General features: G+C 45.1%; 3 protein-coding genes across 12 annotated transcripts in view; 2 read left to right on the top strand and 1 right to left on the bottom strand.

Moving 5' to 3' along the window:
- The first annotated feature begins 291 nt into the window (after positions 1–291).
- SLC10A4 (solute carrier family 10 member 4) lies at positions 292–7,504 on the top strand. Its single transcript, XM_035112105.2, has 3 exons — positions 292–1,182; positions 2,735–2,945; positions 5,239–7,504. The coding sequence occupies exons 1-3, from the start codon at positions 737–739 to the stop codon at positions 5,758–5,760; spliced, it is 1,179 nt and encodes a 392-aa protein (XP_034967996.1). The 5' UTR covers positions 292–736; the 3' UTR covers positions 5,761–7,504.
- Positions 7,505–7,647: 143 nt separating this feature from the next.
- ZAR1 (zygote arrest 1) lies at positions 7,648–18,720 on the top strand. The gene is made up of 4 exons (XM_035112084.2): positions 7,648–8,471; positions 15,702–15,794; positions 15,890–15,964; positions 17,679–18,720. The coding sequence occupies exons 1-4, from the start codon at positions 7,665–7,667 to the stop codon at positions 17,820–17,822; spliced, it is 1,119 nt and encodes a 372-aa protein (XP_034967975.1). The 5' UTR covers positions 7,648–7,664; the 3' UTR covers positions 17,823–18,720.
- A 2,565-nt stretch (positions 18,721–21,285) lies between these two features.
- FRYL (FRY like transcription coactivator) overlaps positions 21,286–27,257 on the bottom strand; it is a 165,607-nt gene continuing 159,635 nt past the window's right edge. For all 10 annotated transcript variants that reach the window (XM_060278893.1, XM_060278896.1, XM_060278895.1 and 7 more), the window contains one exon: positions 21,286–23,260. In XM_060278893.1, the coding sequence (XP_060134876.1) occupies positions 23,005–23,260 (256 nt within the window). In that variant the 3' untranslated portion in view covers positions 21,286–23,004. The remainder of the gene's footprint in view (positions 23,261–27,257) is intronic.

The raw sequence follows: 27,257 nt of genomic DNA on the forward strand, positions 1-27,257 counted from the left end.
CAAGATGCCAAAAAAAGTGAAACACCCAAAGAAAATATGGATGGTCCTGTTCCGGCAAGATGTCTGAATAATTTTGAGGGGGGAGGGGGAGGAAAGGCAGAAAGAGTCTCACTCTGCTCACTTTCCAGGGGAGAGGCATGAAATATCGCCTGAATTTCGCCTGCATTTGTAACCAGGAGGTGCAAAGAATTCGAAGGTTTTTCAGGGAAGTGGCACTGAGTTTTCTTCTCAAGCGGAAATTTCTCAGGAGGGTTTCAGCCATCCTTGGCCATCAGCCATGGATTTCTCTCTCTCTCTGTGTGTGTGTGTGTGTGTTAATTTTGAAAGCAAAATAGAACAAAAACAAAAACCGCAGTTTGGGAACGAGATTGGGAAGAAGGCGCCTGTCCTTTGTAGAGGAGCGCAAGGTACTCACAGACACATGATGCGATGCAAGAAATCCATCCGCCGCCGGCGGCGGGAAAGAACCAATAAAGCGGTGAGTTTGGAGCGCTAGAGCTTCCCAAAGATGTGGCCGCCCGCGAGGCAAGGTCCTGAAGGAGCGGCGGAGGGCGCCTGTTGGAGTGACTGACAGACGCACAGAGACAGCCTCCTCAGCTTCTTCCCCCTCTCATTCGTCCACCCGCCTGTCTGTCTGTCTGTCTGTGTGTCTGTCCCCACCTGACGGGGGCTCCTGACTTCTCCTCGCCTCACTTGAAGCTCAGCGTCCGAGGGAGGCGCACGCCCGCCTGGAGCCATGGACAGCTCCTGGGAAGAGCGCGGGAACACCACGGTCCCCTCGGGCGGCGGGAGCGAGAGCCCCGTCCCCAGCCCGGCTGCTGCATCGTGGGCGCCCACGGCCGACTTCGCGCCCAGAGAAGACAGCGGCTCTCCGTCTTTCTGGAACACCCCGTTGAACCAGGCTCTGAGCGTCTTCGTGGCCCTGGCTCTGTTCGTGGCCATGCTGGGCTTGGGCTGCACGGTGGAGCTGAGCCAGCTGGGCGCGCAGCTGAGGCGGCCCCTGGGCTTGCTGCTGGCGCTGCTGTGCCAGTTCGGGCTCATGCCCTTCGTGGCTTTCCTGATGGCGCTCATCTTCGCCCTCGACGAGGTGGCCGCCGTCACCGTCCTGCTGTGCGGATGCTGCCCCGGGGGGAACCTCTCCAACATCATGTCGCTCCTGGTCAACGGGGACATGAACCTCAGGTACCCGAAGAAGGGAAGGGAGGGCGAAGCTGGAGGCCGGGTGGGGGTCCGCTGGGCAAGAAGAGCCAAACGGCTAGTAACAATACTACTACTGCTGCTGCTACTACTACTACTACTACTACTACTAATAATAATGCTACCACTAATAAGGCTAATACTAATACTAATAATACACATACATACATACATACATACATACATACATACATACATACATACATACATTTTTTATTTATACCCCGCCCATCTCTAGGGCAGCGAATGCCCCCTCTAGGAAAAAGGGTGACAGCGAGACTGAGTGCATTTCTCCTGCAGGAGGAAGCGGGGAGGAGAGAGATTGTGGGTGCTTCTGTCTGAAATCGGTGTTTTCGCTTTAAAGTTGCATTGTTTCCTGGCAGAGCTCCAACTCCATTTACATTGGGAGGGCGAGCAGACATTCAACAGGTGTAGTGCCCTCCTCTCCCTCCCACCCACCCCCCCACGATGGAAGCCAAATCCACCCGTAAAATATCCTATCAGTTACAGCACCTGCTTAAGGTACGGAGGTCCTGCGAGGAAAAGGAACGGAGAGATAAAATGTAAAAGTTGACTTATAATGAATGCCCTGTTCCCAGAGTGTGGGGCAAAGAGGCAAGTGCCACTGAGCAAGTGCAGAGCACCTGCACTGGAGTTATCTGCCTTTCCTAATGGAAGTTTCGCCCGTCGCTGCATCTCCAGCCTGAGAAAAGATGCACCTGTTGAATGTCTGCCTGTTACACACCCGTGAAAGGCTCTGTCAGCAGGGCTCTGCCAGGAATCACCCACAGACATGTGCATTTGGGCTTGGGGAACAACTTTCCCTACAGGCTTTAATCCCCACCATCTGTTTCTATGAATTGATAATTAATGGGGGGGGAGGCAAGACACGGCTATGGGGTACAGCCACACAATGTGGGCAGCCTTCTCCTTTTCCACAGTACATCTTTTTATAAGCCGCTAAGGTCTTGCTTCTCTCTTCGCTTTCCAAGACCCTCTAGTTTCACTTGCAAGCTGGCACAAAGAGGAGATAGAGCTGTGCCAGTGTGTGTTGTGAACCTTGATAGCCAGACACGCCCTGCAGGCAGCAGTGCTGAAAAACAGAGTTTGGGGTGTGTGTGGGAAGTTTTAAAAGATGGGGAGGGAGGGGAGAAAAGTGTGGACTGTGGGGAAGAGAGATAATGTGTTCAAGTAAAGCCTGCACTGGGCAGATGAGAGGCAGCACATCATGCCGCGTAGCAAGAACAGTGCATTGTAACGAATTGGGGAGGGTGCCTTTCCCTTTCAAAACTACCAGCTTCTGCTTATACAACACGCACACACAGAGTGTTAAAAGGCATAAATCACCCATATAAAATTAGCAGCCAGGCAGGAGGTTCCCACTGACAGTGTGAGGTTGGAAAGACTAAAGGGAAGAGGCTTCTGCAATAAAATGTGCCATCTGAGCAGCCCATGGAAAGTGAATGGGGCGGTAGAAGGAACTTCAGTACATCACGTATCTTTCCCTCTGGGAACTGTTTTCTCTCGTCTCTGGCAGTATAATCATGACCACATCGTCTACATTGCTTGCTCTGGTCTTGATGCCTCTTTGCCTGTGGATCTACAGCCGAGCCTGGATCAACACCCCGTTAGTGCGCCTGTTGCCCCTGGGCGCCGTCACCATGACCTTATGCAGCACTCTGCTCCCCATCGGCATTGGGGTCTTCATCCGATACAGATTCACCAGGGTGGCAGACATCCTGCTGAAGGTAAGCCAGGCCCCAGATGCCCACCTTTACAGGGGATACAGGGAGGAGCCTTAATACAGGCAGACACTACAGTTCCATCTAGCTAGAACCAAGAGCAGTGGTGTAATTAGAGCAGGCATAGGCAAAGTCGGCCCTCCAGATGTTTTGGGACTACAACTCCCTTCATCCCTAGCTAGCAGGATCAGTGGTCAGGGATGATGGGAATTGTAGTCTCAAAACATCTGGAGGGCCGAGTTTGCCTATGCCTGAATTAGAGTGTCAAACTATAGGGCCACGGAGACTTGGGTTCAAATCCGCAATTAGCCACAAAGCTCACTGGGTGACTGCCTCTCAGCCTACTCTTTCTCACAAGGATGTTGTGATAAAAAAACAAAAAAAGGAATATACCACTTTCAGCTCCCTGGAGTCAAAGTGGAATATATGAATGTAAGAATACAATAAAAAAAGAAATTAAAGTGTTACTCCATTGAGCCAGTGGGAGAGCATATATGTCCTGAAGGCACAGGACCTCTTTGCATTATTTGCCAAATGTCGTGTTTCCTTTCCCAAGTGAAGAACCGCTCTAACAGGGCTGCCGGTATCTGAGGTCTTGCAGAGTCGTTGCAACCAATGATCCCCCGTCCAGTATCGCGAGATGAAATCCTGCCTTGAGAGCATTTTTTGTTGTTACAGAATTTACACAGAAGGAATTCACACACAGTAGTCCTCCTATGACATTGCCATATGCATAGTGGTGGTGTTGTTGTTTAGTCGTTTAGTCATGTCCGACTAAACGATATTTCTAAATTTCTAAATATTTCTAAATTTCAACCGCTTGCAGTTTTCTTTCTGGGGGAAAAAATAAGTGGCTTGTGAGATAAAATGTGTGGGGTTTTTTGCCATTGTGGTGCCTTTTTTTTGGGCCAAGTATAAAAAGGGTGGGGTAAAATAAATGCCCCATAGAATTTTCCAACAACACACATGATTTTCTCAGGGGCCATCTTACCACCCCAAGATACACTGGAATTTGATTTGGAGTAGCAAATAAATAAATAAGTAAATTGGTAGCAGATGAGGGCCACACTAGTAATTTGCAATTTATCGTGAATATTTATTTTTAAAAATTATTTAAGAATCACATGCAATCATTGCTCTCTAGGTGATTTAACAACAGATTAAAATATAGAATAACATACATCATAAAACAGCAGAGTATTAAATGTGACCAGATAAAATTAGCACTCTAGAAATGTTTGCTTAAATAAATAATCTTCTTATGGCACATAGGAGTCATACAATGCCATCATCTGCCTCACCTTCATTGAATGTTCCATATTGCAGGCGTTACTGAGCTGGGTACAAATACCGGTATATTTGATTTCCAGGGCACAAGGTACCTCTGAAAGCTCAGCTACTAATGATTATCAGTGATCTAGTTGGCCAACTGAGAGGGAAGAACTCTGATCCCAAGTTGTTTAGGCCTTTGTACACTAGTACCAAAACCTTTAACATGGCCTGGTAGCATACAGGCAGGGAGTGCAGTTCCTGGAGCAAGGGTGCTATATAATGCCAGAAAGCTACCAGGCCTGAACCCAGACTGAGATGTGCTCAGATGATCAGTTTTCTCCAGCAATTATTGCAACTTATCCACCATGACCATCCATTTTTGTTTTAAAAATGCTTTTGCGTTAATTACATAGATTGCTTGTGCACCTCTGAATAATTAGAATGGGGAGGTGGTGAGAGCACCCTTAAATCTTCTATATTGGGGTAAGCTTTTTTTTAGTATTTCTCATTGTTCAGTTTTATAGTCCCAAAGCATGTGGTATATGAGGTTGTTGAGAGCGCCCATTAATTCTCTAGCTAGGGAAGGCTCTCTTTTGGCCCACCTATGTTGCAATCTTGCTGTCTTATGGCGTTTCACTGAACTCTACTGTATATTTTGTTTTAATATATCTTTCATTGCTTCGGGGAGCCTTGGGCCAAAAAACCCCAAAACCAGTATATAAATAAATTGGATTAAATAATAATAATAAATGGAAACAGAACAAGCAGTTCTACCATTAATCCTGCTAGTTCTGTCTGTGGTCACCAAATACACACCATTCATTTATATAACAGCACCCATACACATTCATATGCTTTGGCAAATGAAGCGGTCTTATGTGTCTTTTGTTTTAACAGATTCCATGCTTTCCTTGATTCTTGAAATATATTTTAAATAACCTGTATGCTTATTGAAATAGTAATATGTAATTAAGAGCAGCAGTCCTCCAAAATCCTACTCTATCTAATCCAATGCTTTCTTTGCTAGGTTTCATTGTGGTCCCTCCTGGTATCCTTGGTGATCCTTTTCATTCTAACCGGTACCATGTTGGGACCTGATCTGCTGGCTACTATCCCCGCTACTGTCTATGTAGTAGCTGTGCTGATGCCCTTGGCTGGCTATGGCTGTGGTTATGGCATAGCAACCTTATTTCGCTTGCCGCCTCACTGCAAGAGGACAGTGTCACTGGAGACTGGCTGCCAAAACGTACAGCTCTGCACTGCTATACTCAAACTGACCTTCCCTCCAGAGCTTATTGGGAGCATGTACATGTTCCCCTTGCTCTACGCTCTCTTCCAGGCTGCCGAAGCTGGTCTGTTTGTATTGGCCTATAAGGTGTACGGCAAGGATTCCTACAAACAAGAGCCTCTAGTAGGGGAAGAAGAAGAAGATACGAACATTTCCTACAAAAAACTGAAGGAAGAGGAAATGCCAGATACTTCCTATGGCACTGTGACTGCCGAGGGCCATGCCTCAGTGCTCATGGAACCGATGCAGACTGCCCTCTAGAGGAAGGGAGGACCTGAACTGGACGTCCTGTTGTGGGATAATGTAGCAAACTGTTCAGTCAAAGCGGGAGGCAGGGAGAAGATGGTGGCACAAAGCAGTTGCTGTAATCTTGATTTCCTCAGCATATATGGTTTGTAAAAACGCCAGTATTTTTCTCCATGAATAGCAAGTCGCCGGTGACCACCACCTCAGCTACCATCACCAATCATTAATATGAGCCATCACAATAAAGTATACTGAAATGCAAGCAGGCAGGAAGACTGCATGCTGAAGAGAGGGGTTTTACAAGGCAATTTTAAAGACTAGTATGAGAGGGAGGGAGGAGAAGAACAGGGGGATTAATGCTGATAGTATTTGTTCTTGTGTAAGTAAGTGTCACCAACATTTGCTGTTTAAAAGCTTTGTATCTGTTTTACATTATTCAGCTTCTGTATACGTGGAAAGCTTGAACTCATGTTGTATATTTACCACAGTGATTAAATTTCTTCTGAAGAAACCAAGCCATTAAGAGGACTTATGAGACACTGTCTGCTTCATCTAGTTGATATCAAAGCTGTCCCTCTTTTCACAGACAGAAGAGGAACAAGATCTCCCTCCCACAGCGGTAGTCAAGAGAAACTCTCTTCCGAATGAGTGGGGGCCTTTTTAAAAACTGAATGCTTCTTAACTCTTCAGGGTAGATACCTCAGAGCAAAAATCTGGCAATCTGGCAAGGAGCTGGACCCGTAACCATTCTCTAAGATGCCAAATAAGGGTATTTCTTAGCCCTTTAACCAGAGAAGCAGGGAACTGAATTATGTTCTGTTTGCATGCAAAGCATACATCACTGAATACAGTATGTGGCCTCCAATTTCTGTAGGTCATGTGGACTTGCTTGGGAATCAAAGCTAGGATTTCAATGGTTCACCAAGGTTGTAATCCCAAACATATTTACCAGAAAGTAAGTCCTACTGAATTTAATGGGATTTACTTAATTAACTATGTTTAGTATTAGACTAAATAGCAACATAATATGTGTATATTGTAAAATATTACTAAAGTCTGAAATGCCATATCATTAAAGTTTGTGGGACCACTTCAGAGGTAACAAAGGTAAAATAAATTGCATGTGGGATGTGGCCTAGCTGTGAAATTAAGAAATAATATACATATAGCACAATCCAGTACATGCCTATTCAGAAATAAGCCCATTGAGTTTCAGTCAGTTTACTCCCAGATAAATGAATACAGGATTGCAGTCTTGAATGGTTTGAAGGGCCCTGATTTCAAGGTGACTTTTTCCCGTTTAGAGGCGGACCTTTAGTACATTTACTGAGAAGTAAATTATGCTGAGTTCAGGGGTTCTTACTTCCATGTAAATGGGCCTAGGATTACAGCCTTATTAAGTTTACTGTCCCCTTTCAATGTATATTTGTAGGCCATATGGGAATTTTAATGCACAGCGCTTAATCAGTTCTACTACTTTCTATTATTATTTGTATATGACATCAGAAAACCGGTTAACAGCCGAGTCCTCTGCATGTTTACTCGGGAGAAAACCCTACAGCGTTCAGTGGTGTTCATTCCGCAGTGAGGCTGCAATCCTGCGGACACTCGCAGGAAGAACGCGCAGTTAAATTGAGGGGTATTTTGTTGCAGAGTTAACCACCTGCTGCTGCAACAGAGCGGGCCGCGCGCGTGCATGCATGCTTCCTCCAAGGAAAGCCCCCGACGTTAATTGGGGCTTGCTCCGAAGTAAGCGCGCATAGGCTTGCAAAGCTCGCACCACGAGACCCGCGCAGCTGTGTCGAATGATTCTCCTGTGGGTCTCCCGGGAGAGGAGCGCTTCTACGCAGCCGCCCCGGGGCCCGCCCAGCGGGTTATTTAAACCTCGTCCGTTATGAGCGCAGCCCGGGGCGCAGGCCATGGCCGCTTTGGTCGACGACGCCATGGAGAACTACTCGTCGTACCCTTCCTACAACCCTTACTCCTACCGCTACCCGAGAGGGAAAGGCGGGCAGGGTCCTTGGAGGCAGCGGGGTGGCTACTTCTCGGGTTATGGCGAGACGGCGGCGGTGGCGGCCGCGGCGGCCGAGTACTTCGACAACTACCAGCGGGCGCAGCTGAAAGCCATCCTGTCCCAGGTGAACCCCAACTTGACGCCCCGCCTGCGCAAGGCCAACACCAAGGAGGTGGGCGTGCAAGTCAACCCGCGCCAGGACGCCTCGGTGCAGTGCTCGCTCGGGCCGCGGCCGCTCTTCTTGCGCCGCCGCGCCGTCGCCGTCGACCAGGAGCAAGGCAGCCCCGTCACTGGCAGCTGCCGGCCCGTGCGCTTCCCCAGGACCATCGCCGTCTACTCGCCCGTGGCTCCGCGGCGCCTCACTACTTTCCTGGAAGAAGCCGAGCCGCCGGACGGCCCCACCGCGGCATCGACGCCGCCCTCTTCTCAGCCGCCGAAAGCCGACGAGGCGCGCGCCGGCGAGGAGAAGGCTGCCCACCAGGAGGGTCCCGCCGACCTGCAGGAGGAGCAGCGGCCGCGCCCCAAGGCGGAGAGGAAGGAGGTCTCGGGCCCAGCACCTGAAGGCGGCCAGGAGCAGCCGGCGAAGCCTCGGGAAGACGGCGAGGAGGCGCCGCCCCAGCCAGAGGACAAGCGGGGAGCCGAGGCTGCGGAGAAGCCCTCGGAGGCTCAAGAGCGACCTCGAGAGGAAAGCAAGACCCGCGTGCGCTTCCAGGTGGGTCCCTCGGCCGGCGGCTGCGCTCGCCTCAGTTTCCCGCCTCTTTCTTGCTTCTCGTGGAGACTCGCTCTTCCTATTTCCCTTGTGCGTAAGCGGAGGGTTGGGATTTCTTCAAAATAATATATTTATTATACCCCGCCCATCTGGCCGGGCTTCCCCAGCCACTCTGGGCGGCTCCCAGCAGAACACTAAAAACACGCCAAAACATCAAACATAAAAACTTCCCTAAACAGGGTTTCCTGATTTCCTTTTTTCTGCTGCGCTTCAGTGAAAGTCTCAGGGTGGCAGTCAAGAATACGGTGAAAACACGTTTATTTCTTGAATTTTTATACCGCCCTATAACTGCAGGCCTATATGCAGAACAATAAAACAAAGCAGGAATAATAACAACGTAATAATTCAGCTGAATGGATGAAACTTAACCAGTCCCTTCTGCCCTATGCTGTCTGGGGCTCCTGTGGGAATCTGTATTTGTGGGATGGTAGTTAGTCTGCTTAGGCCAGGCTTGGCCAAATTGTGTAGCGGGAACAAGCCTTACTGTCCTGAATGAAGAGTAGAGCTATCCTTCCACTCTTGAGTTTTAGAGAGCCTAAGGACCTGGCAACAGGCAGTGCATTTTTGTACATAACTGTTATTGGACATGTTTGCTTAAAACCAGAAGCAGCCTCTGGGGGGCCTTAAAGTCTGGGCAAACGTTTGCAGTGTAGGCACTAACTCCTAGGGGCCAAGCGGGCTTTCTCCCCCCCTAAAATAAAATATGAGGGTGTCAGCCCCCCCCCCCAAGTTTATGGGCATTGCCATTCAAATGGTGTCATGTGATTGATTATATGGGTTGGGGTTTATCTGCCTCCCCAATATTTTATTCAAGTTGCCCCCCCCCCCCCGGTGGCAGGATGGCTTAACCATTTCCCTCTCCCAAGCTGGGACTTGTTGGGGGGGGGTTACCTGCAAGTGCCTTCAGGTTAAAAAAATGCAGAAGGCTGTATGTTATGCATCAATTTTAGTCTTGTAAGACTTGTACAGTACAAGTTTGGGACCTGCACTGTCCGTTTTAGCATGAGGCCGATGGTGATGTGCTTCATTGGGCAAAGGCAAGCTGTCCTAGGCTCTTCATGTAGGCACAATGAGAATCCTTGGATAATTCAAGTATCTGATTCAGAAGAGCAGAGGAATTACCTGCTTGCAGCAAAGAGGGGGGTGGTAAAGGGAGCAAAGTTGAATACCGTAGACCCTGTGGTGTTGGTTTCATAAGAGCTTTTTGTGCTTCGTGGGTTGTTGGCTTGGGCCAGTGGTGGGGAACCTGTGACTCTCCAGATGTTGCTGAGCACAGGTAGTGCTGGCTGCAACTGGTGGGAATTGCAGATCAAAACATCTGGAGGGCCACATGGTACCCACCCGACTTTTCACAGTTGCTCATGTGCAAGAAGGAGCACATAAATGCAGTTAATTGGAATAAGCATTTCATAGTTCTTCGTGGCTGAGCTCTGAGCCTCATGCATTATTGTGTATGGAGAAACTAGACTAGCTGGGAGACATAGGATTGTGGGGTTGGTGGGGAGACCAAAGTTCCATTTAGTACACTATCCCTGCCTCTATGTACCAAGCTGCATCCCCACCACTTCTGTGGTGTGGATTCCGGCCACCATATCCTGAGAACATGTGTATGGAATGGAGAGCAGAAATGACTGGTTTGTCTTCCCCTTTGCAGAAACTTGTTTCAGGCTGTGACACCCTGTCTTCCTGTGGTGAGCAATCAAAATGGCTGGCAGTAGTTTATCAAGGCAATACCAAAAAGCCTAAAATGCAGCTTGAGGATTAAAAATGGCAGAAGATGCATGTACCAAAAAGCAGTGTCCAAGAAGCTCACTGAACGCAAGTCTTTGCTTGTGTTCCAGTGTGTGGAAATGGAGCCAAACATCTCTGGGAAGGCTATGCCAGTTTCTGGGCACTGTAGGAATAAAAATGGGGGTGGGAGGGCCTGCCTGCTTGGTGTATCTCAGGGTGGGGAAGTTGGAGCAGGCCTTAGGCAGGTTTATGTGAAAGAAGCTGGTCTTTAAGATACTCTATAAATCAGGGGTCTCCAAACTTACCTGGCTTTGGGCCGGTGCCTGCAGTGCCGATCGTGTGGTGGGCGAGGGAGCGCACGCTCATTCACATGCACACATGGTCACGCTAATTCTGGTGCACTTCCGGGTCGCAGGAGCACCAGAAATGGCTTGTGCACATGGGCCTCCTCCGACCCGGAAGTGTGCCGTAAATGACGCTTGCGCATGTGCGCATGCTATTTCCAGTGCTCCTACAACCTGGAAGTGGGCAGCCACACCACGCCGGTAAGAGCGGGCGGCGGGGGTTGCTGCGGGCCGGATAAATGAGCCCTTCAGGCCGTATCTGACCCACGTGCTGTAGTCTGGGGAAGCCTGCTATAAATAAATGAAACAACAAATAAATTGGTTACCAACTTAAATGGTATAAAATTGGAGTAATGTGACTTGATCTACTGCCTCTAGTCAGAATCCTGGTAGCTGTAGTTTGAACAACCTGAAGATGATTTCAGAAGATCCAGGCAGGCCCATTAGAAGTGTATTACAGTAATTAATAATAATAATAATAATAATAATTTATTATACCCCGCCCATCTGGCCGGGTTCCCCCAGCCACTCTGGGCGGCTTCCAAAAAAACAGAAATTCTAAAATACAGAAATCTATCAAACATTAAAAGCTTCCCTAAACAGGGCTGCCTTGAGATGCCTTCTAAAGGTCTGGTAATTGTTCTCTTTGACCTCTAGTGGGAGGGCATTCCACAGGGTGGGTGCCACTACCGAGAAGGCCCTCTGCCTGGTTCCCTGTAACTTGGCTTCTCGTAATGAGGGAACCGCCAGAAGGCCCTCGGAGCTGGACCTCAGTGTCCGGGCAGAACGATGGGGGTGGAGACGCTCCTTCAGGTATACCGGACCGAGGCCGTTTAGGGCTTTAAAGGTCAACACCAACACTTTGAATTGTGCTCGGAAACGTACTGGGAGCCAATGTAGGTCTTTTAGGACCGGTGTTATGTGATCTCGGCGGCCGCTCCCAGTCACCAGTCTAGCTGCCGCATTCTGGATTAGTTGTAGTTTCCGGGTCACCTTCAAAGGTAGCCCCACGTAGAGCGCATTGCAGTAGTCCAAGCGAGAGATAACTAGAGCATGCACCACTCTGGAGAGACAGTCAGTGGGCAGGTAGGGACTCAGCCTGCGTACCAGATGGAGCTGATAAACAGCTGCCCTGGACACGGAGTTGACCTGTGCCTCCATGGACAGCTGTGAGTCTAAAATGACTCCCAGGCTGCGCACCTGGTCTTTCAGGGGCACAGTTACCCCATTCAGGACCAGAGAGTCCTCCACACCCGCCCGCCTCCTGTCCCCCACAAACAGTACTTCTGTCTTGTCAGGATTCAATCTCAATCTGTTAGCCGCCATCCATCCTCCAACCGCCTCCAAGCACTCACACAGGACCTTCACCGCCTTCACTGGTTCTGATTTAAAAGAGAGGTAGAGCTGGGTATCATCAGCATACTGATGGACACCCAGCCCAAACCCCCTGATGATCTCTCCCAGCGGCTGCATGTAGATGTTAAAAAGCATGGGGGAGAGGACAGAACCCTGAGGCACCCCACAAGTGAGAGCCCAGGGGTCTGAACACTCATCCCCCACCACCACTTTCTGAACACGGCCCAGGAGGAAGGAGCGGAACCACTGCATGACAGTGCCCCCAGCTCCCAAGTCCTCTAGACGGTCCAGAAGGATGTTATGGTCGATGGTGTCAAAAGCCGCTGAGAGATCCAGCAGAACAAGGAAACAGCTCTTACCTTTGTCCCTAGCCCGCCGGAGATCATCGACCAGTGCGACCAAGGCAGTTTCAGTCCCATGATGAGGCCTGAATCCTGACTGGAAGGGATCCAAATGGTCCGCTTCTTCCAGGCGTGCCTGGAGTTGTTCCGCAACCACTCGCTCAATCACCTTGCCCAAGAATGGAAGATTTGAGACTGGGCGATAGTTGGCCATATTGGCCGGATCTAAAGATGGTTTTTTAAGAAGCGGTTTAATGACCGCCTCTTTCAGCGGGTCTGGGAAGGCTCCCTCATGGAGAGAAGCATTTACCAACCCGCGAAGCCCATCGCCCAGCCCTTCCTGGCTAGCTTTTATAAGCCAGGATGGGCAAGGATCAAGGAGACAGGTGGATGGTTTCATTCGTCTAAGCAGCCTGTCCACATCCTCGGAGGTAACAGATTGAAATTGATCCCACAAAACTTGACTAGACAGGACTCTAGCACTCCCCCGCCCCGGCCCTGCTCCCACGGTGGAGTCTACCTCTTCCCGAATCTGAGCGACTTTATCTGCAAAAAACTTTGCAAAATCATTGCAGGAGATCATGTGGCCCGTACTGGGCCCGGATGGAGCAGGTGGTTCCGCTAAATTGCGAACCACCTGGAAGAGTCTCCTGCTGCTGTTTTCTGCAGATGCGATGGAGACGGTGAAGAAGGTCCTCTTCGCCGTCGCCATTGCCACTTGGTAGGCTCGAAGTTGAGCTCTAGCCCGTGTCCGGTCTGATTCAAAATGAGTTTTCCGCCACCGGCACTCTAGCCGTCTCAACGACTGTTTCATTGCCCTCAGCGCCGGGGAAAACCACGGGGCTGTCCGGGCTCCATGCAATCTGAGAGGGCGCTTCGGAGCCAGACAGTCAATAGCGCTGGTTAACTCCGCATTCCAGCGGGCCACCAGGGAATCGGCTGAAAGGCCATCAACATGGGATAAAACATCCCCTACCACTCTTTGGAAGCCAATTGGATCCATTAAGTTGCGGGGGCGGACCATCCAAATCGGTCCCACCTCCCTGCAGAGGGGAAGGGTTGCGGAGAAGTCCAGTTGCACCAGAAAGTGATCTGACCATGGCACTTCTTTTGTTTCGCTTTTACTTAATGTCAGATCACCAACATCCATAGAGGTAAACACCAAGTCCAAGGCATGTCCGCGGCTATGAGTTGGGCCAGACTTATTCAGGGACAGCCCCATGGAGGCCATGCTTTCCACGAAGTCCCGAGCGGCTCCTTGTAAGGTCGTGTCGGCATGGATGTTAAAATCCCCTAAGACAACCAAGCTAGGTGTCTCCAGGAGCACATCCGACACGACCTGAAGCAGCTCGGGCAGGGAATCCTTGGTGCAGCGGGGAGGTCGGTACACCAAAAGGAATCCTGTACTGCCTCTATTGCCCAACTTCCAGAACATGCACTCAGAGAACTGGGTCTTCCCAATAGGACGCCTGGTGCAAACTAATGACTTCCTAAAAATCACTGCAACCCCCCCTCCCCGCCCAGATGGCCTGGGTTGCTGTGCATAAGAGAAACCTGGTGGGCAAGCAGCGCCAAGAACGGGCCCATCGGCTTCCTCCAACCAGGTCTCTGTCACACATGCCAGGTCAAATCCTCCATCCACAATCAGGTCGTGAATGGCGGTGGTCTTATTCATCATCGACCTGGCATTGCACAGCAGCACCTTCAGGTCATGTGGGTATCCCTTGCCTATTCCAATATCCGTCCGGTCAGGACCAGACCTGGAGGCAGGGATAGTCCTCAGACAACGACTAAGTCTGTCTCCTCGGTAATGACATGGTCTGGTCTTAGCGTAACTCCTCCTCCTACCCGTGACCACTGAGATTGGTTGTTCCAGTGCACCCCCCCCTGTGGAATCTGCCCCAGCCATTTTGCTTGCTGGGACCCCCTCCCGGGCAGCCCTGACCCCTCCCCTTAAAAACAAAATAAAACCTCTGTAAAAAGCAGCAAAGAATGCAACAAAAGAAGAACACAAAAAAGACAATAAAACAATAAAACCAAAAACAATAAAAATTACAAATACACTAAAATTTAACAGATTCCCACACCCAACTAAAAATCCCTCCCACCTACCACCCCAAAGAAGATAAAAACATAAAAAATTCTTTAAAAAGCATTTTAAAAAGAACTCTGTGCTGTTTCAAGTTCCCCTGGGCAGCACCAGCAGCAGAGCAACGGCAGCAGTCCTTTATGAGGCCTTCCAGGCCCCGCCCTAGACCAGGTGGAAAGAGGTAGGGACAGGGCCTGTGAGCACTCACAGCAGGAGAGTGTCCTGGGCAGCACCAGCAGCAGAGCAGCGGCAGCAGTCCTTTATGAGGCCTTCCAGGCCCCGCCCTAGACCAGGTGGAAGGAGGCAGGGACAGGGCCTGTGGGCACTCACAGCAGGAGAGAGTCCTGGGCAGCACCAGCCCAGGTGATTAGGGCATGAAAGACAGAGACCAGGTCTGGCTGAGTTAATGAGTAGGAAGTTCAGTACGTACATAGAACTACATTTCTATGGGGGACTATGGGGGACTACATTTCTATGGGGCACTAACACTCTCCACCTCCTAGTGAATTACGGTAATAGTGTTGCTTTATTTAAGAGTGCAAAGAGAATCTTGCAGGGAGAAGAATGGCCAGTTCTAACCCTCGATATAGAATGTATTTAAAAGAGGGGCAACTCTCTGGACTGAGATTGAAAGTGATGCTTAAGTTGGAGGTTATTTGGATACTGTTTTACAAGCGAGTGTTAGAAACTCAGATATATAAATTAGGTGCCCAATGGCTCCTTAAATCAGGGTTACAGTCACCAAACCGAAATGTCTAGTTGCCATTTTGGGGCCAGAAGGCTCAAAAGTAAAGTTGTATTTTTCAATATAACTTTTTGGTTTCTGAAATTCATTCCGACTCTGCAGATAAAATACAGTGGATAGAATTCTACAGGATGGGGTATTAGTGTGTGAAGAGTCACGATCCAGTGATCCCCAGGCATGCACCTGCAGATGGAGACGTCAGACGCCCTCCTGGCACCTAGGCATCTTCACTTGATCACAAGTGGCCGATAGCCAGCTGCAAAATGCGCCTGGCGAATTTTGAATGCTGTCTCAAGCAGTTAGAATAAGGTCCATTATTTGATTATTGATGTAAACCTCCAGAATGTATTTTGTATAGTTAGTTTTTACCTCTATCTTCAACACATTGTTTTATTTTATTGTTGTGGCTAGTGGTTGGTGCAAATAAAGATTCTTCTGATTCTGATTCTTCTAGCTTGTGAGGGAAGCTGCTGCCAATTGCTCTTAAGGTGCACAAGGTCAGGGCTTGCAATAGGCTGTTCAACTTGAGATGTCAGTTCCCTTACTTGTTTGGTTTATGCTCTCTAGTTCCTAGAGCAGAAGTATGGCTATTACCACTGCAAGGACTGCAACATCCGCTGGGAGAGTGCCTATGTGTGGTGTGTGCAGGGCACAAACAAGGTGAGTATTGTCACTAGAGCAGTGGAGGGTGGTGGTCTTGCGCTTTGGTAAGGAGTTGCCTTCATGCTTTTCTCCTTCTCCCCACCCACCCTCAGGTTTATTTTAGGCAGTTCTGCCGAACTTGCCAGAAATCCTACAATCCCTACCGTGTGGAGGATATCACCTGTCAAGTAAGCAACCACTCTTAGGAGGCCATTGAAAGCAAAATACTTTCCAAACATACTGTTGGTTTTCAGGCATTAGATAGCACTCTCTCTCTCTCTCTCTCTCTCTCTCTCTCTCTCTCTCTCTCTCTCTCTCTCTCTCTCTCTCTCTCTCTCTCTCTCTCTCTCTCTCTCTTTCTACTGCTTGTATTCGGATAGCCATATTGCAGTATAGAATACTTGTGCCCCTGTGAAAAACAGGTGTGCTTATATAGAACCAAGACGCAGCAACCTGCTCAGTTGGCCCTTGCCTATCCCCTATCAGATTTTGAGATGTGCACTTAGTCATGAAGAGCATGCAAACCCACTAGAACAGCATTTATAGTTTAACGTGTACATTCTGCACAGCACATGCACATTCTGTACTTGAGTATGTAGATTTAATTGGTACTCTTTCCTGTGCAAGATCAGTTCTCACTAGTGGTGATACCAGAAATTAATTATAATTTAATTACCCTTTAACTTTGATTGCACCAGGATGGCTAATAGGAAGGATAAGTAAATTGGAAGGATGGGGAAAATTAATTGCTCGTTGAAAATGCTCTTAATCTGTTGTACAGTTTTGGTGATCTTATAGTGGTTTTGAGTGAACTCAGATCAGTTTATTGGTTCAGAGGTCATGTGAAACACTGACTTCAGAAACTAGGATATTTTAATTGAAGCTGGGTGGGTGATTGAAATGGAGGTGCTTGTTCCAGAACTACTACTAAACCATGATATACTTGGCTGATGACTTCAAGTCCAAACTACGCCGATTAGGTTTAATGGAGGCATGTTCTACATGTGGTGGTAGAATGGACTGTTGCTTCAGACAAGTGGAGGACTTTGGAATGCTTCCCGTGTAATTGTTACGAATATAGTCCAGCCCTTTGCTTGCTCTCAATTTGCTTACAATTGGAAATGAAGTTTTAATTATTATTATTTTTTATGTGGGAAATTTAAATATCTGATTCCCCAGCTGCGCCCTGGTGGTGTGCATTCTGCTACATATGTAGACCAGAGTTTAAGTTCAAGATGCATAATTTCCCCAATGGGCAGTCTTAAGAATGTCTTAAGAGCCTACTGGATCAGGCCCACCCAGTCAAGCATCATGTTCTTCCAGAGGCCAACCCAGCTGCCTTGTGCAAAGCCTGAAAGCAGGACTCCTGAGCACAACAGCACTCTTCCCACTTGTAGTTCCTGACAGCAACTGATATCCAGAGATATACTGCCTCTGACAGTGGAGGTAGGGGTAAGACATATAGCCATGGTGGTTACTATCAGCTGACAGCATTGCCTCCATGAATTTGTCTCATCTTCTTTTAGAGCAATCCAAGTTGATGGCATTCACCACTTCTTAAGGGAGCCTTATTCAGTACTTGGAATAGATCTTCATTGCTCTGCCTAGAGAGAAACTGAGCTTCTGTAGTCGGGGTGTGTGATGGAGATGCAACAATAATAGTAATGTTAACAGTTTGCTTTAGTAGGAGTTGTTGCATCCTATTATGCATGAGTCTTCCAGTCACTGAAGAGGCCCCCAAACAAAAAGCGGTGCTTAGGCTGAAAAAGAAAAAGAAAAAAGGGCATGGAACCTACGAATATTATACCTATGCAGGCTCCTAAAGCACATTTTATCTGTGGAACTTGTACATGGATGCTTGTAGTAGTTTCAGATACTGTGCCTCTTTCTGTCCCGTTTCAGAGTTGCAAGCAGACGAGGTGCGTCTGTCCTGTGAAATTGCGCCATGTAGATCCCAAGAGACCCCATCGTCAGGATCTCTGTGGAAGGTGCAAAGGCAAACGTCTCTCTTGTGACAGTACATTTAGTTTCAAATATATTATTTGAGCAGGATAGTAGCGAAATAATCCTTTAATATAAATTTGCAATGACGCAGATATTTTGCTTGGAAACAGCAGGCTGCAACAGTGCAAAGCCTGCCAAATGAAGCTGTAGTATACTAAAGCAATTGTGAATCCTAATGCAACCTAATGTCCACTTCATTTTTTGTAATTGTATTAAGGGGGGAGGGACTCTGCCTGGCATACTGTGACTCAGCTATCTTTTTTTGGAGAGAACGAAGACTTGAAAAGCAAGTTCAGCAAAAAAAGGGGGGGTGTTGCTGGTGATGGGAGAGCCTTACTTAAACCCTCCTATCCATGTGTACCAGCCTTCCTTCTTGTTACCCTCTTGCTATGAAATGCTTCTATGTAGAACCTAATGCACTTAAGTGGCCCCAAACTGGGAAATGCAATTGTATGTATGAGTTTCACATTGACAATTGCTCTATACAGGGCAGGTAAAGTTATGGGAAATAGTTAAAATTTATGGAGAATCAAATATATAATTGATATGGAAAGGGGTGGAATAGCAGTGAATTGTTTATTGCTAGAAGTAGGAGGCAGTGATGTATAGTCCTTTAGATTTCTTCAACTGAGGTGTACTTGAATGGTGCTGGGTAAAAACTAGACAATTGTTCTGGATCTAAGTTGTGTGCATAACTGAGTATTGATAGGTACAGTATTTGGTACAATGGGAGAACTATTTCTGACCAATGCCAGTTTAACTTTGTAGGTGAGTGGCAGGATATGTCTAATGGCTGGCCATTATGCAAAATTGAGAGATTAAGATTCTGTGTCTTGAGCCAAGACAGTGAATGGCATGCTTCTAAATATTACCTACAACTTTCATGATGATGAGGCGCTATCTGAGTGAATGTATAAATAAAGGGATTGTGATGCTTTATCACGGCTTGTAACTGTTTCATTAAGTTCTTAACTTTTCCAGTTGAAGATGATATGAATGTCGAAAACCTGAAATGGACTATTTAAGTATTCAGTCTCTCTCCTCCCACCACTCCCACATTTAGCAAACCCTCACAGCTGACTTCTATTATGGACTACTTATCCCTGCACTGGATAGGCTGAGGATTGGGGCTTGAGGTGAAAATTAGACTTTCGACTTCTGGCACATATACTTGCCACTAAGCTACACCAGCTAGTGCCTGAGAAAATGTTAAAAAACAAGATGAGTGGTTTCACCAATGACCAGGGAGATAAGACTTTCATGTGTGACGAATTCTTTGTCTATGGGACGGCAAGTAACTACATAAACATTGTTTTCAGGATTTCTGGGCTGTGAATACACAGCCCAGGAACGAGCCGCCACTTATACCGTCTTCCAATGACTAACCTACTCTTAACCATATCTGCTTAACAAAAGCATCTAAGCAAATATGCAAGGTAATATAAAAAAATTCCTTCAGTAGCACCTTAAAGACCAACTAAGTTTTTATTTTGGTATGAGCTTTCGTGTGCATGCACACTTCTTCAGATACCTGTGCATGCACACGAAAGCTCATACCAAAATAAAAACTTAGTTGGTCTTTAAGGTGCTACTGAAGGAATTTTTTTATTTTACTTCGATCCAGACCAACACGGCTACCTACCTGTAACCATGCAAGGTAATGAATGAGGTGTTGCTACAGTAATTAGCCAGGAATCATACCTCTCTGATTTCGTAGACCTGGGCACATTACATGAATGGACCTGCAGCGATCCCTGGGCTTCCATACCACCAGTCCTGTTAGGAAGTGAAGCGTAAAGCTTCAATTTGCCGTTGTTTCCCATTATATCTGCATACAGGTGGTTGAAATGGAAGCTTTTTAACTTTCTCCTAGTGCTTGGACAGCATATGTGCCTAAGGCTCACTGTTGCACATTCTCTAATGGAAACCATGCTTTGCTGTTATAATTGTTACATACTATACTATGTCAGTATAGTTGATATAGTATAACTATTTTTTATGGAAAGCTAGGGAATTATTGTTTGGTTAAAGCAGTTTAAGATTATCAGAGGCAGCTGAAATTGTCACTGGCCACATTACTAGAACTACATGCTGCAGTCATTTTAAATACCGGTACTAATATGCAGTGTTTATAGTTCCAAATTGCCTTGTTTTGCCAAATACTTGCTTTCTAGTATCAACTTTAAGTGCTAAGGTTCCAAAGTTTCAAATGGCTTGCTTGATACACTTTACCCAGGGCTTACTTCTGGATAGAAGCTAGTATGACTGCAAGAAAATGGGTTGTAGTGTTAACTGGGCACACTCCAACTCCTCTTTAATACCTTCCATCAAGCAAAACTGCCCCCTGTACTGTCAAGTGATTACTTATGTACTGTCAAATCTTACAGATTTTGTTGTACAGCAGTTTGTACAGCATATTTTTCAGTGATAAAATATATTTCCCAACTTTTTAAAGTCCAGCAGTGCCACACAGGAATACATTTTGCAATTTTGTCCTGGAAATATTTCCTTCCTGGTCAGCAATGGGAGTGGGGATGTGGGATATTGAGGTGCCGGGGAATAATTTACTAAAGGATGGGAGATTTCTCAACAGTCAATGCCTTGTTCTGCTGCTCAAGCGCCTTTCCCTGTTTTGTGTAGTGAAATCTCCTTTGACCCAATCCAATGAAAAGCATCTCTGAAGTCCCAGTGATTTCAGCGGGAGAAACGTGAAAATAATGTTTGTTATCTCACTGATTGTTCCAAGTACTTGCATGCAGATCCATCTTAAACATCTTGCTCACCTTGCCTGTGTTTGAACTAGCACTCCAGGCTCCTAAGGTTCTGGAGATCCTTTAACTGGCATTACCAGAGACTGAATTTGGACTGCAATGCATTTATCTAATACATTCTACCACTGAGCTATGGATCTCCCCACCCCCAGCACAAAAATGAGTTTGGCTCAATTCTGAACTATCAGTAACATACACAAATAAATAACTCGGGAGAATCGCCAGCCACATCATGCAGAGTTTTGGAGCAGCTCCCCCTCTAGAGTTCTTTTATCTACACTTACCCCTAGCAAGTCATGTAGTGCAATTACAGCACTGCATACAACATGTATGTTTGGTTAGAGGATGTGTATTGTATCTTTGTCACTTACTATAGCTAGTCTATAAGCATGCTAAGGTTGTCAAACTGTATGCAGGACTTCTTAGGAATATCACTTTTATGCTTTATTCTATTTAAATGAAAAAATTCCTTCAGTAGCACCTTAAAGACCAACTAAGTTTTTATTTTGGTATGAGCTTTCGTGTGCATGCACACTTCTTCAGATATCTGATGAAGTGTGCATGCACACGAAAGCTCATACCAAAATAAAAACTTAGTTGGTCTTTAAGGTGCTACTGAAGGAATTTTTTTATTTTGCTTCGGCTCAGACCAACACTGCTACCTACCTGTAACTAGATCTATTTAAATGTTTGCATACATACCCCACAATCCTTTTCAGAAAATACACAAGGTAGCAGATATGAGATTTTATTTTACCAACCCTCCCCAAAGCAAAAAGAAACACAAAAAGGCCAATAGATGTAAAAAGTATAATACACCACTAAAAACTACACCCCCCTTTAAAAGTGTATTAAATAATTAGGAACATAATCTACAGTACCACAGAGCCTTCAAAATAATTAAATTATATCAGGGTAAAAAGTAACAGAACTTGTGTCAGCAGTCCAATGGTATGCACACTGCCTTCATTTAATGTATTCAGCATAATTACATGTCTACTCCATTTCCCCAGTGGAAAAAGGCCATGCTAAGATATTTCATGTCTACATTCTACACTCTGACATTTCAGAGCCCAGTTTTTTTTGCTTTAACATCACAGTGGGTAGGAGAGATGCATAAAATACAGGGCATTTGTTCCTTCAGGAATCACGAGACATTCATACTTTTTTTGCTTCTAAAAAAGTTTTGGTTCCAATAGAATCCAGTTTTATTTTGTGCTACAAGATTTCGACAAGGAATTCTAAAGTATATTGTAGGTTTTGGTAGTCAGTGGTCTCTCCCTTCTACAGTCCCAAATTCCTAAGCGTTGTTATAAAGATACAAGCAAGTTTACACCTTTTCTTGAACTCTAGAATACACAGATGTAGATCATGTATTCCATTAACAGCCACTATTCCTCCCCCCCCCAGCTTTATACACTATTCTCATGTAACAGTGCATTGCACAATTGTACAAGAAAAAATACTGGATTTTACACTATACAGTTTCTAGAGTATGTACAGAATAAAATAAGTTAACTTTACTAATGAGTTGCTGAGGAGCAACATATATCTTTTAATATACAGTTTAAAGTCTCTGCAGGCAGCTACTTTTTGGTTAGTCATCAATATTTGTAATAAGCGCTGATCAGAGAACTGAGCAGCATTGCAAACGTTAGATATATTATTTCTTTTTTGAAAACTGGATAATTCCAGTTTAAAATATTATTAAATGCCATAACATTTACAGACTAAGGAGTTAAATCTAATAAAATATTTTTTTCTTCCAAAAATAATCTTGCAGTGCTTTTTTTAGGCATGCTCAGACCATATCAAACATCCATACCTTCAAAATGCAATTGTCAGATTTCCATTCAGTCCTACTTTCACACATAATTCACCATTATAGACAAAGGTAGAGTAAATACAACGTTGATAAATCAATGGAGTCTGCAGTCTTTCCAGCTCCAGTATGACAGCACATTCCTCATGACATTGCCAAGTGTATTAATTTGGCATCACCTGATGATTTATTTGCTGCTTGAAAGCGAAGAAGCCTCACACAGGTCTTCAGCCAAAATAACCAGCCTTGATTTTTAGCCTCATTTACCTGCTTTTAATTGTCTCACTATCAAGAGGCCATTATTGCAACAAGCCTTACAATTCTGTTTTTGAAGACAGTAATGCATTTGCAGGCATTGTTTTTAGCCCTTTTATTCTAATTCAGTTTTGTATATGGTTATTTTCAAAAAGTGTTCATACTGTCCATACGCAGCTACTGTTTAAGAAAACATTTAGGTGATGGCTATGAGGTTTCAAAAAACCTTCATTTCTGAATAACATAGCTTGCTCCCAGTAAGTTCTTCACTGGTCATCACAGGTATGGTTTCTGTCACAAACAAGTTTCTACAGATATGAAAAGGTGCTTGATAATATTGAGACCATTTCAGTTCTTCTCTGTGGGACAGTAGTTTTTAAAACCCAGTGCTCAAACTTCCCACTGCTGTATGTTTTGCCAGAAGCTGATAAGACTGCACCATGCGCAGTGACTCCCGGATCTCTAAATTTAGTTCCATTAGTTTTGAGCTGGCTTCTGACATATCTTGTTTTGAGCCAACTACTGCAAAACTGCCAGTCTGGCCAAGGGTCTGATGACGGAAATATATCTGCAGCAATGTTTGTACTGGGTCATCTTCAGAACTGCCAAATATGTCATTGGGCCAAATACATCTGGAAAAACAGAAAAGATGCATTTAATGTCTTTGTCTTCTAAAGACGTTTATCATGTTTTCATTTTTTAATAAAGTAGGCTTGCTTCAAAATTCTAGGTCAAAAACTATTACGCCTTACAGTTAAGAGAGAACTTAACTCCATGTTTGACATCTGGCTTTACCTTACAATTTGTATTGATAAAGACTTCCGGTGAGGGTGCGCTAGGGAGCGGATCGCTGTAAGAAGAGCTCCTGCAATACCGGAGCGGAAAAACAGCAGACAGCGATATAAATTAGAAGGGTGAGGCGCCTTAACCCTTCTATAGAAAGGTGGGGGTACGGGTCCCTCACTGAGATTAAAAAAAGCAGCGAAAATTCGGCAGAACTCGGCAGCGGCACCTCATTGAACGGTGAGAGCTGCGGAGAGGAGCCGTTCGCGAACGCTACTTGGTGGCTACTGGGTGGCGATTACAAAGTGTCTGCTGCAGCGGCGCCCGGAAAATCCGCCTAGCGAGCACCGAAGCTCTTCGACAAAGAGTATCAAGACAATATACCGACCGTGAGTGTGACAAAATTCTTTTAAAGCTTTTAAAACCGGACCACGGGCGGGAGGCTAAGTCGAAGGGATCACTAAACGCATCGCTGATTTTTTGCGAAAGACATTCCCAGACACGAAAGCAACTTTACTACGGGGAACAGACCAAACTCCCGAAGTGATAGGGGAAGGCAGAGAGGAGGAGGGAGACGGGAGAGCGGACGTAATAACGAAATAAAGAACTAAGAATTAAACTTCGATCTCCATTACAAGATGGAGTCTGTGAGCTGTGCAAAGTCATTTTGAAAGCTTCTCTTCCGGTTCTAAGAACAAAGAATAAAGACAACGGAGAGGGGGGCGAAAGGCGAAGGGAGAGAGAGAGGAGGAGGAGGAGACGGAGGAAAGGCAAGATAAGATCAAAGAGCTCACTGCAACAGCTGCAAGGATCTAGCTGTGAGAGGAGGAAAGTTACAAGCTGGAACTCCGCCAAGATACACTGTCTCATTAGATGTGTGACTTTGTTAAAACCTCACTCCCCCCCCCCGAACTTTCTTTAAATCACACCCCTTCTGAAGCTATTGCCACAGAGGAAAGAGATGTCTGGTTAGAGTTTTTTTAAAAAAGGGTACTCTCTAAGAAAAGAGAATCTTAGGACTCTGTTTTGGGTAACCGAAAAGCGGTAAAAAAAATTAAAATGCCCTTAAGGAAATACAAAGAAAATACAGTAAATTCCACAGCAGCGACAGGGAGTACAAGAAGGAGACAGTCAATCACAATGGCAAATCCAAATGCAGGGGAAAATGAAGCTTTATCGGATATAAAAGAACTGATAATAGAAATGAATAAAACCTTAAATGAAAAACTAGACTCATTGGAGACCAAAGTAGAAGGAAACTCTAGAATGATAGCAGAACTGACTGGTCAGATGAAAGATCTACATAGTAAGAACAAAGAGCTGGATAAAGCAGTGAAAGACATAAACACAAAGGTAGAAAAACAAGATGAAGCAATTAAAAAAATAGCTGCAGAAAATAAAGACCTGAGGGCAGAGAGAGAGAAAGAGGATGAAATGACACAAAAGCTGAGAAAGAGACAAGAAGATCTGGAGGATCAAATAGCTCTTCTGGAGATGAAGCAGAAAGAGCTGGTTTTGAGAGTAAGAGGCGTCCCGGAATCGACAAACGAACAGATAGAGGAGAAAATGATAAAAGGCCTAGCAGAAGAAGATCTGATCCTGGACATAGATAAAATTTACAGAGTAAAAGTGGACAAAGCGAAAAACTTTAAAGGTCCGGGAGACGTTATGATATTCCTGAACTCGATGCTGCTCAAGGATAAGATTTTACAGAAGAAAAAGCAAAATAATTTGAAATTTGAAGGAAGAACGGTGGCCATATTTAAAGAGATTCCGAGGAGGTTCAGGCTCAAGAGGCAGGGGTACAAAGCAGTGACAGATGCCCTAAGGAAACAAGGGATTTGGTTTACATGGGAGTACCCTGAAGGAATCACTTTTACTTTCAGAGGAAGGAAAAGAACTTTCAGAACGGTAGACGGGGCGGAGAAGTTCTGCAACAGAAACAAGAAAGAATTGTTTAAAGAACTGGAAGAAGACAAGGAGGAAGACGAAACTTAAATTCAACAAATTGACTAATTTTCTTAAGGACTACTGCATCTCTCCTATAACAAAGTAAAATTAAAATAAGTAATATTAAAAGTGTAATTCTCTCAAAGGAGGGGGGGTGGCTTCTCCCACTTTGGAAGGGGGGGGGAGCACTCATTGTTTAAAGAACAGCTTTCCTGGCTCTTCTCTTCTCTTCTTTCTCGCTTTCCTCCCTTTGCTTCTATCTTGGGGAATTCAATTATAAAAGGGTAACCCATAGAATAAGAGATTGTGAAAATAACCCCAGAACTTTTTTTTTTTTTTGTAGGATCCGGAAGAAGTACAGACACACTCCTCTAAACCAGATCCCGGGCGGGAAATCTGGGAAATTGTCGAATTTGAATTTCAAATTTATTTTTTTTCCTTCCGAAATTTGAAAATTTGGTGATTTTTATTTTAATAAAATTAATAAAGAAATGGATCTTAATATCATCTCTTGGAATGTTAATGGTTTAAATAATTGAAAAGAAATAAAGTAGAACATATAATTAAAAAAGGTACATGGGATATTATGTGTTTCCAGGAAACCCACGTATCCCAGAAACACGAAAGAGTATTGATAAATAAAAGATTAGGTGAGGAATTTGTTTCATCACATAAAAAGAAGAAAAGAGGAGTAGTCATCTATGTCAAACAAAAGATTAAAGCAGAAAAATTATTCCAAGATGACGAAGGGAGAATGGTTGGGGTGCGTCTGTACTTGCCAAAAGGAAAGGTTTGTGTAGTGAATATTTATGCTCCAAATGGGTGCAAAAAGGAATTTTTCAAGAAATTGGGAAAGAAGATGGGGGAGCACATATCAGATGAGGAGATAATTCTTCTAGGAGATTTCAATGGAGTCATACAAAATGATTTAGATAGATCGGGGAAGAGGAGAGGGGACAGAGGAAGGTTGCCAGAGGTTTTCTTAAATTTAATCCATAATTATAATTTAGAAGATGTTTGGAGGAGGGAAAACCCAAAAGAGAGAAAATTTACTTATTTTTCAGGAGCAAAAAAGACTGCCTCCAGAATTGACATGATATGGCTCTCACCTGGGTTGGCACAGAACGTAGCTAAAAGTGAGATACTAGCTAAGTCAATAACCGACCACAATCAAATAATGGTGAAAATAAAAAAGAAAGGTATGAGAAATTATAGATGGAGGATGGATGAAAGGATATTAAATGATGAAGACTTTATCAAAAAAGTTAAAAAATTATTAGAGGAATTTTACAAAGTTAATGTGTCAGAGGAGGTGGAGCTAGCGACAACATGGGACGCAGGTAAGGCCTTCGTGAGGGGATTATATATTCAGCAAAAAAGCAAAGTGAAAAGAGAAAGGGAAAAAAATATGGGGAAAATTAAAGAGGAAATTAAAGAAACGGAAAAAGAATTGGTAAAAGATCCAAAGAATGAAAAAAAGTTGATGAGATTAAAAGTGTTGCAAAAGGAACTCTCTATATTGGTAAGTCAAGAAATTGAAAACAAAATAAGATGGTCTAAACAAAGAAATTTTGAATGGGGAGATAAGGTAGGGAAACTATTAGCATGGAAATTAAGGAAAAACCAAAAAGAAAGATTAATTACAGAGATAATGTATAAAGGAGGGAAGTTGAGGAAGCTGGAGGAAATACAAAAATGCTTTAATTCTTATTATAGGAAATTATATGAGGAAAAGAAAATAGGTGGAAAAAATTTGGACAATTATTTTGCGAAGAGGAAGGAAATTCAGATTATAGAAAAGGAAGAAGAATTGCTTAACAAACCGGTAACAAAACAGGAGATATATGAAGCAATAAAAAAATTGAAACTAGGAAAATCACCGGGGACGGATGGCTT

Source organism: Zootoca vivipara, chromosome 9 (genome assembly GCF_963506605.1).
Source record: "Zootoca vivipara chromosome 9, rZooViv1.1, whole genome shotgun sequence".
Taxonomy (NCBI): Eukaryota; Metazoa; Chordata; class Lepidosauria; order Squamata; family Lacertidae; genus Zootoca; species Zootoca vivipara.

Coding starts and splice junctions, on each gene's coding strand:
- SLC10A4 (XM_035112105.2), top strand. CDS start 737: ATGGACAGCTCCTGGGAAGAGCGCGGGAACACCACGGTCCCCTCGGGC. Junction 1,183..2,734: donor AACGGGGACATGAACCTCAG/GTACCCGAAGAA, acceptor CGTCTCTGGCAG/TATAATCATGACCACATCGT. Junction 2,946..5,238: donor TGGCAGACATCCTGCTGAAG/GTAAGCCAGGCC, acceptor TTTCTTTGCTAG/GTTTCATTGTGGTCCCTCCT.
- ZAR1 (XM_035112084.2), top strand. CDS start 7,665: ATGGCCGCTTTGGTCGACGACGCCATGGAGAACTACTCGTCGTACCCT. Junction 8,472..15,701: donor AGACCCGCGTGCGCTTCCAG/GTGGGTCCCTCG, acceptor TATGCTCTCTAG/TTCCTAGAGCAGAAGTATGG. Junction 15,795..15,889: donor GTGTGCAGGGCACAAACAAG/GTGAGTATTGTC, acceptor ACCCACCCTCAG/GTTTATTTTAGGCAGTTCTG.